Source organism: Oncorhynchus keta, chromosome 5 (genome assembly GCF_023373465.1).
Source record: "Oncorhynchus keta strain PuntledgeMale-10-30-2019 chromosome 5, Oket_V2, whole genome shotgun sequence".
Lineage (NCBI taxonomy): Eukaryota > Metazoa > Chordata > Actinopteri > Salmoniformes > Salmonidae > Oncorhynchus > Oncorhynchus keta.
In genome coordinates, this window is record NC_068425.1 from 36,095,453 (window position 1) to 36,113,292 (window position 17,840).

The 17,840-nt window shown below is 50.2% G+C and overlaps 1 protein-coding gene across 1 annotated transcript in view; it reads left to right on the forward strand.

The window, feature by feature from the left end:
• LOC118383352 (tetratricopeptide repeat protein 30A) overlaps positions 1-17,840 on the forward strand; it is a 45,091-nt gene that overhangs the window by 23,728 nt on the left and 3,523 nt on the right. The window contains exons 13-15 of the mRNA XM_052520032.1: positions 4,286-4,362; positions 8,067-8,277; positions 17,685-17,756. Of these exons, the coding sequence (XP_052375992.1) occupies positions 4,286-4,362; positions 8,067-8,277; positions 17,685-17,756 (360 nt within the window). The remainder of the gene's footprint in view (positions 1-4,285; positions 4,363-8,066; positions 8,278-17,684; positions 17,757-17,840) is intronic.

Genomic DNA, 17,840 nt, shown 5'->3' on the forward strand with positions numbered 1-17,840 from the left:
GTCTCTAGGATACAGGAAGCCAGACTAGCCCGTGACCTGTGTGTAATCTGTCTCTAAGATACAGGAAGCCAGACTAGCCCGTGACCTGTGTGTAATCTGTCTCTAAAATACAGGAAGCCAGACTAGCCCGTGACCTCTGTGTAGTCTGTCTCTAGGATACAGGAAGCCAGACTAGCCCGTGACCTGTGTGTAGTCTGTCTCTAAATTACAGGAAACCAGACTAGCCCGTGACCTGTGTGTAGTCTGTCTCTAAGATACAGGAAGCCAGACTAGCCCGTGACCTGTGTGTAATCTGTGTCTCTAAGATACAGGAAGCCAGGCTAGCCCGTGACCTGTGTGTAGTCTGTCTCTAAAATACAGGAAGCCAGACTAGCCCGTGACCTGTGTGTAATCTGTCTCTAGGATACAGGAAGCCAGACTAGCCCGTGACCTGTGTGTAGTCTGTCTCTAGGATACAGGAAGCCAGATTAGGCCGTGACCTGTGTGTAGTCTGTCTCTAAAATACAGGAAGCCAGGCTAGCCCGTGACCTGTGTGTAATCTGTCTCTAAGATACAGGAAGCCAGACTAGCCCGTGACCTGTGTGTAATCTGTCTCTTAGATACAGGAAGCCAGACTAGCCCGTGACCTGTGTGTAATCTGTCTCTAGGATACAGGAAGCCAGACTAGCCCGTGACCTGTGTGTAATCTGTCTCTAGGATACAGGAAGCCTTACTAGCCCGTGACCTGTGTGTAGTCTTTCTCTAAGATACAGGAAGCCAGACTAGCCCGTGACCTGTGTGTAATCTGTCTCTAGGATACAGGAAGCCAGACTAGCCCGTGACCTCTGTGTAGTCTGTCTCTAGGATACAGGAAGCCAGACTAGCCCGTGACCTGTGTGTAATCTGTCTCTAAGATACAGGAAGCCAGGCTAGCCCGTGACCTGTGTGTAATCTGTCTCTAGGATACAGGAAGCCAGACTAGCCCGTGACCTGTGTGTAGTCTGTCTCTAAATTACAGGAAGCCAGACTAGCCCGTGACCTGTGTGTAGTCTGTCTCTAAGATACAGGAAGCCAGACTAGCCCGTGACCTGTGTGTAATCTGTGTCTCTAAGATACAGGAAGCCAGGCTAGCCCGTGACCTGTGTGTAGTCTGTCTCTAAAATACAGGAAGCCAGACTAGCCCGTGACCTGTGTGTAATCTGTCTCTAGGATACAGGAAGCCAGACTAGCCCGTGACCTGTGTGTAGTCTGTCTCTAGGATACAGGAAGCCAGATTAGGCCGTGACCTGTGTGTAGTCTGTCTCTAAGATACAGGAAGCCAGGCTAGCCCGTGACCTGTGTGTAATCTGTCTCTAAGATACAGGAAGCCAGACTAGCCTGTGACCTGTGTGTAATCTGTCTCTAGGATACAGGAAGCCAGACTAGCCCGTGACCTGTGTGTAGTCTGTCTCTAGGATACAGGAAGCCAGACTAGCCCGTGACCTGTGTGTAATCTGTCTCTAGGATACAGGAAGCCAGACTAGCCCGTGACCTGTGTGTAGTCTGTCTCTAGGATACAGGAAGCCAGACTAGCCCGTGACCTGTGTGTAATCTGTCTCTAGGATACAGGAAGCCAGACTAGCCCGTGACCTGTGTGTAATCTGTCTCTAGGATACAGGAAGCCAGACTAGCCCGTGACCTGTGTGTAATCTGTCTCTAGGATACAGGAAGCCAGACTAGCCCGTGACCTGTGTGTAGTCTGTCTCTAGGATACAGGAAGCCAGACTAGCCCGTGACCTGTGTGTAATCTGTCTCTAGGATACAGGAAGCCAGACTAGCCCGTGACCTGTGTGTAATCTGTCTCTAGGATACAGGAAGCCAGACTAGCCCGTGACCTGTGTGTAGTCTGTCTCTAGGATACAGGAAGCCAGACTAGCCCGTGACCTGTGTGTAGTCTTTGTCTCTAAGATACAGGAAGCCAGACTAGCCCGTGACCTGTGTGTAATCTGTCTCTAGGATACAGGAAGCTAGACTAGCCCGTGACCTGTGTGTAATCTGTCTCTAGGATACAGGAAGCTAGACTAGCCCGTGACCTGTGTGTAATCTGTCTCTAAGATACAGGAAGCCAGACTAGCCCGTGACCTGTGTGTAATCTGTCTCTAGGATACAGGAAGCCAGACTAGCCCGTGACCTGTGTGTAGTCTTTGTCTCTAAGATACAGGAAGCCAGACTAGCCCGTGACCTGTGTGTAGTCTTTGTCTCTAAGATACAGGAAGCCAGACTAGCCCGTGACCTGTGTGTAATCTTTGTCTCTCAGATACAGGAAGCCAGACTAGCCCGTGACCTGTGTGTAATCTTTGTCTCTAAGATACAGGAAGCCAGGCTAGCCCGTGACCTGTGTGTAATCTTTGTCTCTAGGATACAGGAAGCCAGACTAGCCCGTGACCTGTGTGTAATCTGTCTCTAGGATACAGGAAGCCAGACTAGCCCGTGACCTGTGTGTAATCTTTGTCTCTCAGATACAGGAAGCCAGACTAGCCCGTGACCTGTGTGTAGTCTTTCTCTAAGATACAGGAAGCCAGACTAGCCCGTGACCTGTGTGTAATCTGTCTCTAAGATACAGGAAGCCAGACTAGCCCGTGACCTGTGTGTAATCTGTCTCTAAGATACAGGAAGCCAGACTAGCCCGTGACCTGTGTGTAATCTGTCTCTAGGATACAGGAAGCCAGACTAGCCCGTGACCTGTGTGTAGTCTTTGTCTCTAAGATACAGGAAGCCAGACTAGCCCGTGACCTGTGTGTAATCGGTCTCTAGGATACAGGAAGCCAGACTAGCCCGTGACCTGTGTGTAATCTGTCTCTAAGATACAGGAAGCCAGACTAGCCCGTGACCTGTGTGTAATCTGTCTCTAAGATACAGGAAGTCAGACTAGCCCGTGACCTGTGTGTAATCTGTCTCTAGGATACAGGAAGCCAGACTAGCCCGTGACCTGTGTGTAGTCTTTGTCTCTAAGATACAGGAAGCCAGACTAGCCCGTGACCTGTGTGTAATCTGTCTCTAGGATACAGGAAGCTAGACTAGCCCGTGACCTGTGTGTAATCTGTCTCTAAGATACAGGAAGCCAGACTAGCCCGTGACCTGTGTGTAATCTGTCTCTAGGATACAGGAAGCCAGACTAGCCCGTGACCTGTGTGTAATCTCTGTCTCTAGGATACAGGAAGCCAGACTAGCCCGTGACCTGTGTGTAATCTTTGTCTCTAAGATACAGGAAGCCAGACTAGCCCGTGACCTGTGTGTAGTCTTTGTCTCTAAGGTACAGGAAGCCAGACTAGCCCGTGACCTGTGTGTAATCTGTCTCTAAGATACAGGAAGCCAGACTAGCCCGTGACCTGTGTGTAATCTTTGTCTCTCAGATACAGGAAGCCAGGCTAGCCCGTGACCTGTGTGTAATCTTTGTCTCTCAGATACAGGAAGCCAGACTAGCCCGTGACCTGTGTGTAATCTTTGTCTCTCAGATACAGGAAGCCAGACTAGCCCGTGACCTCTGTGTAATCTTTGTCTCTCAGATACAGGAAGCCAGGCTAGCCCGTGACCTGTGTGTAATCTTTGTCTCTCAGATACAGGAAGCCAGACTAGCCCGTGACCTGTGTGGAGTCTTTGTCTCTCAGATACAGGAAGCCAGACTAGCCCGTGACCTGTGTGTAATCTGTCTCTAAGATACAGGAAGCCAGACTAGCCCGTGACCTGTGTGTAATCTTTGTCTCTCAGATACAGGAAGCCAGACTAGCCCGTGACCTGTGTGGAGTCTTTGTCTCTCAGATACAGGAAGCCAGACTAGCCCGTGACCTGTGTGTAATCTGTCTCTAAGATACAGGAAGCCAGACTAGCCCGTGACCTGTGTGGAGTCTTTGTCTCTCAGATACAGGAAGCCAGACTAGCCCGTGACCTGTGTGTAATCTTTGTCTCTCAGATACAGGAAGCCAGACTAGCCCGTGACCTGTGTGTAATCTCTGTCTCTAGGATACAGGAAGCCAGACTAGCCCGTGACCTGTGTGTAGTCTTTGTCTCTAAGGTACAGGAAGCCAGACTAGCCCGTGACCTGTGTGTAATCTTTGTCTCTCAGATACAGGAAGCCAGGCTAGCCCGTGACCTGTGTGTAGTCTTTGTCTCTAAGGTACAGGAAGCCAGACTAGCCCGTGACCTGTGTGTAATCTTTGTCTCTCAGATACAGGAAGCCAGACTAGCCCGTGACCTGTGTGTAATCTTTGTCTCTCAGATACAGGAAGCCAGACTAGCCCGTGACCTGTGTGTAATCTTTGTCTCTCAGATACAGGAAGCCAGACTAGCCCGGGATAACGAAGCCTTGAAGAAAACCCTCCAGGACTACGATGAGATGGTGGAGAAGTGAGTAGACCCCGCCCCTACCGAGTATTCTCCTGTCTGATTGGTAGCTTGTCTCACCTTTCTCTTCCCTGATTGGTGACTTACCTCACCTACTCTGCTGGTTGGTCACTTTGGTCCAATATTCTTCCCTGATTGGTGGCTGGTCTGGACCTTCTCCCTGTCTGATTGGTGGCTGGTCTGGACATTCTCCCTGTCTGATTGGTGGCTGGTCTGGACCTTCTCCCTGTCTGATTGGTGGCTGGTCTGGACCTTCTCCCTGTCTGATTGGTGGCTGGTCTGGACCTTCTCCCTGTCTGATTGGTGGCTGGTCTGGACCTTCTCCCTGTCTGATTGGTGGCTGGTCTGGACCTTCTCCCTGTCTGATTGGTGGCTGGTCTGGACCTTCTCCCTGTCTGATTGGTGGCTGGTCTGGACCTTCTCCCTTCCTGATTGGTGGCTGGTCTGGACCTTCTCCTGTCTGATTGGTGGCTGGTCTGGACCTTCTCCTGTCTGATTGGTGGCTGGTCTGGACCTTCTCCCTTCCTGATTGGTGGCTGGTCTGGACCTTCTCCCTTCCTGATTGGTGGCTGGTCTGGACCTTCTCCCTGTCTGATTGGTGGCTGGTCTGGACCTTCTCCCTGTCTGATTGGTGGCTGGTCTGGACCTTCTCCCTTCCTGATTGGTGGCTGGTCTGGACCTTCTCCCTTCCTGATTGGTGGCTGGTCTGGACCTTCTCCCTTCCTGATTGGTGGCTGGTCTGGACCTTCTCCCTTCCTGATTGGTGGCTGGTCTGGACCTTCTCCCTTCCTGATTGGTGGCTGGTCTGGACCTTCTCCCTTCCTGATTGGTGGCTGGTCTGGACCTTCTCCCTGTCTGATTGGTGGCTGGTCTGGACCTTCTCCCTGTCTGATTGGTGGCTGGTCTGGACCTTCTCCCTTCCTGATTGGTGGCTGGTCTGGACCTTCTCCCTTCCTGATTGGTGGCTGGTCTGGACCTTCTCCCTGTCTGATTGGTGGCTGGTCTGGACCTTCTCCCTGTCTGATTGGTGGCTGGTCTGGACCTTCTCCCTGTCTGGTTGTCTGAATGGTGTATCTCCTCTTCTTCTTTATTGGTGATTCCCCCAGGCTAACATCTACTGCTATAGTGGTTCCTGCTTTAAAAGTTGGGAGCTGACGCTGCGGGACTTAACTCCACTCCAGTTTATATATATATATATAACATGTCTTACTGAGCCTTTCCATAAGTCCACTCCAGTTTCTTCAACTGTCTTCTGACTGTGATTAGAGCGATGTTGATGTTGTGCTGTGATGTCAGCAGATTACAGATGGTCTTTACCGATCCATCGTCATCCTCATTCATCAGTGAGTCGACGGCTTGAATAGTCTCTCTGGAAATGGAATACAATGTAAACATGTGCAGCAGACAGTAAAGACCAGCAGTCGATTCATTTCAGCATTATTTTTAGCATGATTAGATCCACTTTACAGTATTGTAGCCTACTGTACCTGATCATTCTGCTGGGCTTTACAGTATTGTAGCCTACTGTACCTGATCATTCTGCTGGTCTTTACAGTATTGTAGCCTACTGTACCTGATCATTCTGCTGGGCTTTACAGTATTGTAGCCTACTGTACCTGATCATTCTGCTGGGCTTTACAGTATTGTAGCCTACTGTACCTGATCATTCTGCTGGTCTTTACAGTATTGTAGCCTACTGTACCTGATCATTGTCCTGGGCTTTACAGTATTGTAGCCTACCGTACCTGATCATTCTGCTGGGCTTTACAGTGTTGTAGCCTACTGTACCTGATCATTCTGCTGGGCTTTACAGTATTGTAGCCTACCGTACCTGATCATTTTCCTGGGCTTTACAGTATTGTAGTCTACTGTACCTGATCATTTTCCTGGGCTTTACAGTATTGTAGCCTGCTGTACCTGATCATTTTCCTGGGCTTTACAGTATTGTAGTCTACTGTACCTGATCATTCTGCTGGGCTTTACAGTATTGTAGCCTGCTGTACCTGATCATTTTCCTGGGCTTTACAGTATTGTAGTCTACTGTACCTGATCATTCTGCTGGGCTTTACAGTATTGTAGCCTACTGTACCTGATCATTTTCCTGGGCTTTACAGTATTGTAGTCTACTGTACCTGATCATTCTGCTGGGCTTTACAGTATTGTAGCCTACCGTACCTGATCATTTTCCTGGGCTTTACAGTATTGTAGTCTACTGTACCTGATCATTTTCCTGGGCTTTACAGTATTGTAGCCTACCGTACCTGATCATTTTCCTGGGCTTTCGAGGTCGGTGTAAAACAGGCATCTGATTATATTGTTTGTGAATGGCAATGTCCGTGACCAAAATCACCAAGTCTACCAGTACTTTTGAAATGTCTCCAGTAGATTTTCCATATTCCTCCTGAAAGCCCCAATCTGATCGCTTAAATGAATAGAGATCCTGGTCATGTTGTTACAGCATAATCAAAGTGAGGACGATCAGCGTTCTGCTGTATACTTATAGCCTGTTGTAACCTGAAAGTCACACCTTTCCTCACCCCGCCCAAAACTCCACCCGTAACACAGTTACCATTCAAAAACACGCTGTTTATCTAAAAGAAAAAGACATTGCGACCAAAGAGAACAGACAAAATGGACATCGTTCTCATCCAGACGGCTATAAGGAAGTGATGTCTGCTAAATAATCAAGTTAGGTTTCTCCAGAAATAAAGAATTAAAAATAACACCCCACATCCCAATGCTGATAACCCAGGCTAAGATCTACTGGTATATAACTGTTGTCCTGTCCTATAGGTACATCCCAGTGCTGATAACCCAGGCTAAGATCTACTGGTATATAACTGTTGTCCTGTCCTATAGGTACATCCCAGTGCTGATAACCCAGGCTAAGATCTACTGGTATAGAACTGTTGTCCTGTCCTGTAGGTACATCCCAGTGCTGATAACCCAGGCTAAGATCTACTGGTATATAACTGTTGTCCTGTCCTATAGGTACATCCCAGTGCTGATAACCCAGGCTAAGATCTACTGGTATAGAACTGTTGTCCTGTCCTGTAGGTACATCCCAGTGCTGATAACCCAGGCTAAGATCTACTGGTATATAACTGTTGTCCTGTCCTATAGGTACATCCCAGTTCTGATAACCCAGGCTAAGATCTACTGGTATAGAACTGTTGTCCTGTCCTGTAGGTACATCCCAGTGCTGATAACCCAGGCTAAGATCTACTGGTATATCACTGTTGTCCTGTCCTGTAGGTACATCCCAGTTCTGATAACCCAGGCTAAGATCTACTGGTATATAACTGTTGTCCTGTAGGTACATCCCAGTGCTGATAACCCAGGCTAAGATCTACTGGTATAGAACTGTTGTCCTGTCCTATAGGTACATCCCAGTTCTGATAACCCAGGCTAAGATCTACTGGTATAGAACTGTTGTCCTGTAGGTACATCCCAATGCTGATAACCCAGGCTAAGATCTAGAGGTATAGAACTGTTGTCCTGTCCTGTAGGTACATCCCAGTTCTGATAACCCAGGCTAAGATCTACTGGTATAGAACTGTTGTCCTGTCCTATAGGTACATCCCAGTGCTGATAACCCAGGCTAAGATCTACTGGTATATAACTGTTGTCCTGTCCTGTAGGTACATCCCAGTTCTGATAACCCAGGCTAAGATCTACTGGTATAGAACTGTTGTCCTGTCCTATAGGTACATCCCAGTGCTGATGGCCCAGGCTAAGATCTACTGGAACAGGGAGAACTACCAGATGGTTGAGAAGATCTTCCGTAAGTCGGTGGAGTTCTGCAACGAACACGACACCTGGAAGCTCAACGTGGCTCACGTTCTCTTCATGCAGGAGAACAAGTACAAGGAAGCCATCGGCTTTTACGAACCCATCGTTAAGAAACACTACGACAACGTGAGTTAACTGGAGAGGGAGGGAGATGGGGGAGAGGGAGGGAGATGGGGGAGAGAGGAGAGAGATGGGGGAGAGAGGGAGGGAGATGGGGGAGAGGGGAGGGAGATGGGGGAGAGAGGGAGGGAGATGGGGGAGAGAGATGGGGGGGAGAGGAGAGAGGGGAGGGAGGGAGATGGGAGAGAGGGAGGGAGAGGGGGGAGAAAGGAGAGAGGGAGGGAGATGGGGGAGAGAGGGAGAGAGGAAGGGAGATGGGGGAGAGAGGGAGAGAGGAAGGGAGATGGGGAGAGAGGGAGAGAGGAAGGGAGATGGGGGAGAAAGGAGAGAGGGAGAGAGATGGGGGAGATGGGGAGATGGGGGAGAGAGGAGAGAGGGAGGGAGATGGGGAGAGAGGGAGGGAGATGGGGGAGATGGGGAGAGAGGGAGGGAGATGGGGGAGATGGGGAGAGGGAGGGAGATGGGGAGAGAGGAGAGAGGGAGGGAGATGGGGGAGAGGAGAGAGATGGGGGGGAGAAAGGAGAGAGGGAGGGAGATGGGAGAGAGGGAGGGAGATGGGGGAGAAAGGAGAGAGGGAGGGAGATGGGGGAGAGAGGGAGATGGGGGAGATGGGGGAGATGAGGGAGGGAGATGGGGAGAGAGGGAGGGAGGGAGGTGGGGGGAGAATGGAGAGAGGGAGGGAGATGGGGGAGAGAGGGAGAGAGATGGGGAGATGAGGGAGATGGGGGAGAGAGGGAGGGAGATGGGGGAGAGAGGGAGGGAGGGAGGTGGGGGAGAATGGAGAGAGGGAGGGAGATGGGGGAGAATGGAGAGAGGGAGGGAGATGGGGGAGAGGGAGGGAGATGGGGGAGAAAGGAGAGAGGGAGGGAGATGGGGGGAGAGAGGGAGGGAGATGGGGGAGAGAGGGAGGGAGATGGGGGAGAAAGGAGAGGGGGAGGGAGATGGGGGAGAAAGGAGAGGGGGAGGGAGATGGGGGAGAGAGGAGAGAGGGAGGGAGATGGGGGATAGAGGAGAGAGGGAGGGAGATGGGGGGGAGAGAGGAGAGAGGGAGAGATGGGGAGAAAGGAGAGAGGGAGGGAGATGGGGAGAAAGGAGAGAGGGAGGGAGATGGGAGAGAAAGGAGAGAGGGAGATGGGGGAGAAAGGAGAGAGGGAGGGAGATGGGGGAGAAAGGAGAGAGGGAGGGAGATGGGGGAGAAAGGAGAGAGGGAGGGAGATGGGGGGAGAGAGGGAGGGAGAGGGGGGAGAAAGGAGAGAGGGAGGGAGAGGGGGGGGAAAGGAGAGAGGGAGGGAGATGGGAGGGAGATGGGGGAGAAAGGAGAGAGGGAGGGAGATGGGGGAGAAAGGAGAGAGGGAGGGAGATGGGGGAGAAAGGAGAGAGGGGGGAGATGGGGGAGAGAGGAGAGAGGGAGGGAGATGGGGGATAGAGGAGAGAGGGAGGGAGATGGGGGGAGAGAGGAGAGAGGGAGAGAGATGGGGGAGAAAGGAGAGAGGGAGGGAGATGGGAGAGAAAGGAGAGAGGGAGGGAGATGGGGGGGAGAGAGGAGAGAGGGAGAGAGATGGGGGAGAAAGGAGAGAGGGAGGGAGATGGGAGAGAAAGGAGAGAGGGAGGGAGATGGGGAGGAGAGAGGGAGAGAGAGGAGAGAGGGAGGGAGATGGGGGAGAGAGGAGAGAGGGAGAGAGATGGGGGAGAAAGGAGAGAGGGAGGGAGATGGGGGGGGGAGGAGAGAGGGAGAGAGATGGGGGAGAAAGGAGAGAGGGAGGGAGATGGGAGAGAAAGGAGAGAGGGAGGGAGATGGGGAGGAGAGAGGGAGAGAGAGGAGAGAGGGAGGGATCACATACATTGCCTTCAGGAAAATATTCAGACCCCTTGACTTTTTCCACACTTTGTTACATTTACAGCCTTATTCTAAAATTGATTAAAATATTTTTTCCCTCATCAACCTACACACAATACCCCATAATGATGAAGTAAAAAAAAAATTGTGCTAATTTATTACAAATAAAAACTGAAATATCACATTTACATAAGTATTCAGACCCTTTACTCAGTACTTTGGCAGAGATTACAGCCTTGAGTCTTCTTGGGTATGATGCTACAAGCTTGGCACACCTGTATTTGGGGAGTTTCTCCCATTCTTCTCTGCAGATCCTCTGAAGCTCTGTCAGGTTGGATGGGGAGCGTCGCTGCACAGCTATTTTCAGGTCTCTCCAGAGATGTTCAAGTCTGGGCGCCGGCTGGGCAACAAGGACATTCAGTGACTTGTCCCGAAGCCACTCCTGCATTGTCTTGGCTGTGTGCTTAGGGTCGTCGTCCTGTTGGAAGGTGAACCTTCACCCGTCTGAGGTCCAGGTTTTCATCAAGGATCTCTCTATACTTTGCTTCGTTCATCTTTCCCTTGATCCTGACTAGTGTCCCAGTCCCTGCCGCTGAAAAACATCCCCACAGCATGATGCTGCCACCACCATGCTTCACCGTAGGGATGGTGCCAGATTTCCTCCAGACGTGATGCTTGGCATTCAGACCAAAGAGTTAAATCTTGGTTTCATCAGACCAGAGAATCTTGTTTCTCATGGTCTGAGAGTCTTTAGGTGCCTTTTGACAAATTCCTAGCGGGCTGTCGTGTGTCTTTTACTGAGGAGTGGCTTCTGTCTGGCCACTCTACTATAAAGGCCTGATTGGTGGAGTGCTGCACAGATGGTTGTCCTTCTGGAAGGTTCTCCCATCTCCACAGAGGAACTCTGGAGCTCTGTCAGAGTGACCATCAGGTTCTTGGTCACCTCTCTGACCAAGGTCCTTCTCCCCCCGATTGCTCAGTTTTACCGGGCAGCCAGCTCTAGGAAGAGTCTTGGTGGTTCCAAACATCTTCCATTTAAGAATGATGGAAGCCACTGGGTCCTTCAACTCTGCAGAAATGTTGTTGGTACCCTTCCCCAGATCTGTGCCTCGACACAATCCTGTCTTGGAGCTCTAAGGACAATTCATTCCACCTCATGGCTTGGTTTCTTTCTCTGACATGCTCTGTCAACTGTGGAACCTTATATATAGACAGGTGTGTGCCTTTCCAAATCATGACCAATCAATAGAATGTACCACAGGTGGACTCCATTCAAGTTGTAGAAACATCTCAAAGGATGATCAATGGAAACAGGATGCACCTGAGATCAATTTCAAGTCTCATAGAAAAGGCTCTGAATACTTATGTAAAAAAACATCATTCTTTTATTTTTATTTTTTTTCGCAAAAAAATTATAGAAAACTGTTTTTGCTTTCTCGTTTTGGGTTATTGTGTGTAGATTGCCGAGGAACGTGTTTTATTTCATCCATTTTAGAATAAGGCTGTAACGTAGCAACGTTTTTGGGAAAAGTCAAGAGGACTGAATGCTTTCCTAATGCACAGTGTAAAACCATTTCAATGTTTACGGGCCTCCTGTAGTGAACTACTGTTGACCGTAGTCATATAGACTATAGTTCTGTTGACCGTAGTCATATAGACTATAGTTCTGTTGACCGTAGTCATATAGACTACAGTTCTGTTGACCGTAGTCATATAGACTATAGTTCTGTTGACCGTAGTCATATACACTATAGTTCTGTTGACCGTAGTCATACAGACTACAGTTCTGTTGACCGTAGTCATACAGACTATAGTTCTGTTGACTCATACAGACTATAGTTCTGTTGACCGTAGTCATATAGACTATAGTTCTGTTGACCGTAGTCATATAGACTATAGTTCTGTTGACCGTAGTCATATAGACTATAGTTCTGTTGACCGTAGTCATATAGACTATAGTTCTGTTGACCGTAGTCATACAGACTACAGTTCTGTTGACCGTGTCATACAGACTATAGTTCTGTTGACCGTAGTCATACAGTTCTGTTGACCGTAGTCATATAGACTATAGTTCTGTTGACCTGTAGTCATATAGACTATAGTTCTGTTGACCGTAGTCATATAGACTATAGTTCTGTTGACCGTAGTCATATAGACTATAGTTCTGTTGACCGTAGTCATATAGACTATAGTTCTGTTGACCGTAGTCATATAGACTATAGTTCTGTTGACCGTAGTCATATAGACTATAGTTCTGTTGACCGTAGTCATACTATAGTTCTGTTGAGACTATAGTTCTGTTGACCGTAGTCATATAGACTATAGTTCTGTTGACATATAGTAGTCATATAGACTATAGTTCTGTTGACCGTAGTCATATAGACTATAGTTCTGTTGACCGTAGTCATATAGACTATAGTTCTGTTGACCGTAGTCATATAGACTATAGTTCTGTTGACCGTAGTCATATAGACTATAGTTCTGTTGACCGTAGTCATATAGACTATAGTTCTGTTGACCGTAGTCATATAGACTATAGTTCTGTTGACCGTAGTCATATAGACTATAGTTCTGTTGACCGTTCTGTTGTCATATAGACTATAGTTCTGTTGACCGTAGTCATATAGACTATAGTTCTGTTGACCGTAGTCATATAGACTATAGTTCTGTTGACCGTAGTCATATAGACTATAGTTCTGTTGACCGTAGTCATATAGACTATAGTTCTGTTGACCGTAGTCATATAGACTATAGACTATAGTTCTGTTGACCGTAGTCATATAGACTATAGTTCTGTTGACCGTAGTCATATAGACTATAGTTCTGTTGACCGTAGTCATATAGACTACAGTTCTGTTGACCGTAGTCATATAGACTATAGTTCTGTTGACCGTAGTCATATAGACTATAGTTCTGTTGACCGTAGTCATACAGACTATAGTTCTGTTGACCGTAGTCATACAGACTATAGTTCTGTTGACCGTAGTCATACAGACTATAGTTCTGTTGACCGTAGTCATATAGACTATAGTTCTGTTGACCGTAGTCATATAGACTATAGTTCTGTTGACCGTAGTCATATAGACTATAGTTCTGTTGACCGTAGTCATACAGACTATAGTTCTGTTGACCGTAGTCATATAGACTATAGTTCTGTTGACCGTAGTCATACAGACTATAGTTCTGTTGACCGTAGTCATATAGACTATAGTTCTGTTGACCGTAGTCATACAGACTACAGGATAATATGAGGTCTGGTGATGTCATGCTGCTGTTGAAATGAATCCTGTCTCTGCTCCCCTGCTGGCTGCATAGCTGGAACACTGTAATATACAGGAGTGTCCCTGCTGACGTAAACCCTCGGTAACACCCACACACCCACGTCCCTGTACCCCAGTCTCACCCCTGGTGGGAGAGTGCAGTGACTCTGAATGCAGTGGCCAGTCTCACCCCTGGTGGGAGAGTGCAGTGACTCTGAATGCAGTGGCCAGTCTCACCCCTGGTGGGAGAGTGCAGTGACTCTGAATGCAGTGGCCAGTCTCACCCCTGGTGGGAGAGTGCAGTGACTCTGAATGCAGTGGCCAGTCTCACCCCTGGTGGGAGAGTGCAGTGACTCTGAATGCAGTGGCCAGTCTCACCTCTGGTGGGAGAGTGCAGTGACTCTGAATGCAGTGGCCAGTCTCACCCTGGTGGGAGAGTGCAGTGACTCTGAATGCAGTGGCCAGTCTCACCTCTGGTGGGAGAGTGCAGTGACTCTGAATGCAGTGGCCAGTCTCACCCCTGGTGGGAGAGTGCAGTGGCCAGTCTCACCTCTGAGTGCAGTGACTCTGAATGCAGTGGCCAGTCTCACCTCTGGTGGGAGAGGTGTGCAGTGACTCTGAATGCAGTGGCCAGTCTCACCTCTGGTGGGAGAGTGCAGTGGCCACTCACCTCTGAAGTGCAGTGCCCATTCTCACACCTGGTGGCAGAGTGCAGTGAGTCTGAATGCAGTGGCCAGTCTCACCTCTGGTGGGAGAGTGCAGTGACTCTGAATGCAGTGCCCATTCTCACCTCTGGTGGGAGAGTGCAGTGGCTGAATGCAGTCTTCTCACCTCTGGTGGGAGAGTGCAGTGACTCTGAATGCAGTGCCCATTCTCACACCTGGTGGCAGAGTGCAGTGAGTCTGAATGCAGTGCCCATTCTCACACCTGGTGGCAGAGTGCAGTGACTCTGAATGCAGTGGCCAGTCTCACACCTGGTGGCAGAGTGCAGTGAGTCTGAATGCAGTGCCCATTCTCACCTCTGGTGGGAGAGTGCAGTGGCCAGTCTCACCTCTGGTGGGAGAGTGCAGTGACTCTGAATGCAGTGCCCATTCTCACACCTGGTGGCAGAGTGCAGTGAGTCTGAATGCAGTGCCCATTCTCACACCTGGTGGCAGAGTGCAGTGACTCTGAATGCAGTGCCCATTCTCACACCTGGTGGCAGAGTGCAGTGAGTCTGAATGCAGTGCCCAGTCTCACACCTGGTGGCAGAGTGCAGTGACTCTGAATGCAGTGCCCATTCTCACCTCTGGTGGGAGAGTGCAGTGGCCAGTCTCACCTCTGGTGGGAGAGTGCAGTGAGTCTGAATGCAGTGCCCATTCTCACACCTGGTGGGAGAGTGCAGTGACTCTGAATGCAGTGCCCATTCTCACCTCTGGTGGGAGAGTGCAGTGGCCAGTCTCACCTCTGGTGGGAGAGTGCAGTGACTCTGAATGCAGTGCCCATTCTCACACCTGGTGGCAGAGTGCAGTGAGTCTGAATGCAGTGCCCATTCTCACCTCTGGTGGGAGAGTGCAGTGGCCAGTCTCACCTCTGGTGGGAGAGTGCAGTGACTCTGAATGCAGTGCCCATTCTCACACCTGGTGGCAGAGTGCAGTGAGTCTGAATGCAGTGCCCATTCTCACACCTGGTGGCAGAGTGCAGTGACTCTGAATGCAGTGGCCAGTCTCACACCTGGTGGCAGAGTGCAGTGAGTCTGAATGCAGTGCCCATTCTCACCTCTGGTGGGAGAGTGCAGTGGCCAGTCTCACCTCTGGTGGGAGAGTGCAGTGACTCTGAATGCAGTGCCCATTCTCACACCTGGTGGCAGAGTGCAGTGAGTCTGAATGCAGTGCCCATTCTCACACCTGGTGGCAGAGTGCAGTGACTCTGAATGCAGTGCCCATTCTCACACCTGGTGGCAGAGTGCAGTGAGTCTGAATGCAGTGCCCAGTCTCACACCTGGTGGCAGAGTGCAGTGACTCTGAATGCAGTGCCCATTCTCACCTCTGGTGGGAGAGTGCAGTGGCCAGTCTCACCTCTGGTGGGAGAGTGCAGTGAGTCTGAATGCAGTGCCCATTCTCACACCTGCTGGGAGAGTGCAGTGACTCTGAATGCAGTGCCCATTCTCACCTCTGGTGGGAGAGTGCAGTGGCCAGTCTCACCTCTGGTGGGAGAGTGCAGTGACTCTGAATGCAGTGCCCATTCTCACACCTGGTGGCAGAGTGCAGTGAGTCTGAATGCAGTGCCCATTCTCACCTCTGGTGGGAGAGTGCAGTGGCCAGTCTCACCTCTGGTGGGAGAGTGCAGTGACTCTGAATGCAGTGCCCATTCTCACACCTGGTGGCAGAGTGCAGTGAGTCTGAATGCAGTGCCCATTCTCACACCTGGTGGCAGAGTGCAGTGACTCTGAATGCAGTGGCCAGTCTCACACCTGGTGGCAGAGTGCAGTGAGTCTGAATGCAGTGCCCATTCTCACCTCTGGTGGGAGAGTGCAGTGGCCAGTCTCACCTCTGGTGGGAGAGTGCAGTGACTCTGAATGCAGTGCCCATTCTCACACCTGGTGGCAGAGTGCAGTGAGTCTGAATGCAGTGCCCATTCTCACACCTGGTGGCAGAGTGCAGTGACTCTGAATGCAGTGCCCATTCTCACACCTGGTGGCAGAGTGCAGTGAGTCTGAATGCAGTGCCCAGTCTCACACCTGGTGGCAGAGTGCAGTGACTCTGAATGCAGTGCCCATTCTCACCTCTGGTGGGAGAGTGCAGTGGCCAGTCTCACACCTGGTGGGAGAGTGCAGTGACTCTGAATGCAGTGGCCAGTCTCACACCTGGTGGGAGAGTGCAGTGACTCTGAATGCAGTGGCCAGTCTCACACTTTGGGTCGAGTCCCAAATGGTCCCTTATTCCCTACAAAGTGCTGTAATTTTTCCCATCGCCCATAGCACTCTGGTCAAAGGTAGTGCACTATGTAGGGAACAGGGTGCCATTAGGGATGCTCTGAATGCTGGGTCTCATCTCTGCATGATACTGTAGTGTTTCTGGAGTGATGAAGTGTTGAACATCCACAGTTCACCAACGCAGGTCTGCCCTTCTCCCAGTGTCCTTCTGACTGATCTCTCTCTCTCTCTCTCTCTCTCTCTCTGTCTGTCCCTCTCTCTCTCTCCCTCTCTCTCTCTCTCTCTCTCTCTCTCTCTCTCTCTCTCTCTCTCTCTCTCTCTCTCTCTCTCTCTCTCTCTCTCTCATCCTCATCTCTCTCTCTCATTTCTCTCTCTCATCACTTTCATCTCTCTCTCTCTCTCTCTCTCTCTCTCTCTCTCTCTCATCCCACTCATCTCTCTCTCTCTCTCTCTCATCCCACTCATCTCTCTCTCTCATTTCTCTCTCTCACCGCTCATCTCTCTCTCTCTCTCTCTCTCTCTCTCTCTCTCTCTCTCTCTCTCTCTCTCTCTCTCTCTCTCTCTCTCTCTCTCTCTCTCTCTCTCTCTCTCTCTCTCTCTCTCTCTCTCTCTCTCTCTCTCTCTCTCTCTCTCTCTCTCTCTCTCTCTCTCTCTCTCTCTCTCTCTCTCTCTCTTCTCTCTCTCTCTCTCTCTCTCTCTCTCTCTCTCTCTCTCTCTCTCTCTCTCTCTCTCTCTCTCTCTCGCTCTCTCTCTCTCTCTGTCTCTGTCTCTCTCTCTCTCCTCTCTCTCTCTCTCTCTCCCCTCTCTATCTCTCTCGCTCTCTCCCCTCTCTCTCTCTCTCTCTCGCTCTCTCTCTCTCTCTCTCTCTCTCTCTCTCTCTCTCTCTCTCTCTCTCTCTCTCTCTCTCTCTCTCTCTCTTTCTCCTCTCTCTCTCTCTCTCTCTCCTCTCTCTCTCGCTCTCTCCCCTCTCTCTCTCTCGCTCTCTCTCTCTCTCTCTCTCTGTCTCTGTCTCTCTCTCTCCCCTCTCTCTCTCTCTCTCTCTCTCTCTATCTCTCTATCTATCTATCTATCTATCTATCTATCTATCTATCTATCTATCTATCTCTCTCTCTCTCTCTCTCTCTCCTCTCCCCTCTCTCTCCCCTCTCTCTCTCTCTCTCTCTCTATCTCTCTCTCCATTCCCCTCTTGCTCTCTCTCCCTCCCCCTTTAGCTCTTTCCCCCTCTCTCTCTCTCTGTCTCTGTCTCTGTCTCTGTCTCTCTCTTTCTCTCTCTCTGTCTCTCTCTCTCTCTCCCTCCCCTTCTCTCTCACCCCCCTTCTCTTTCTCTCTCCCCTCTCCCTCCCCCTCTCTCTCCCTCCCCCTCTCTCTCGCCCCCTTCTCTTTCTCTCTTCCCCCTCTCCAGATCCTGAATGTCAGTGCTGTTGTGCTGGCTAACCTGTGTGTCTCCTATATCATGACCAGCCAGAACGAAGAGGTAGGGAGTGAGTGGTGGTGAGTGAGGTGAGTGAGTGAGTGAGTGAGTGAGTGAGTGAGTGGTGAGTGAGTGAGTGAGTGAGTG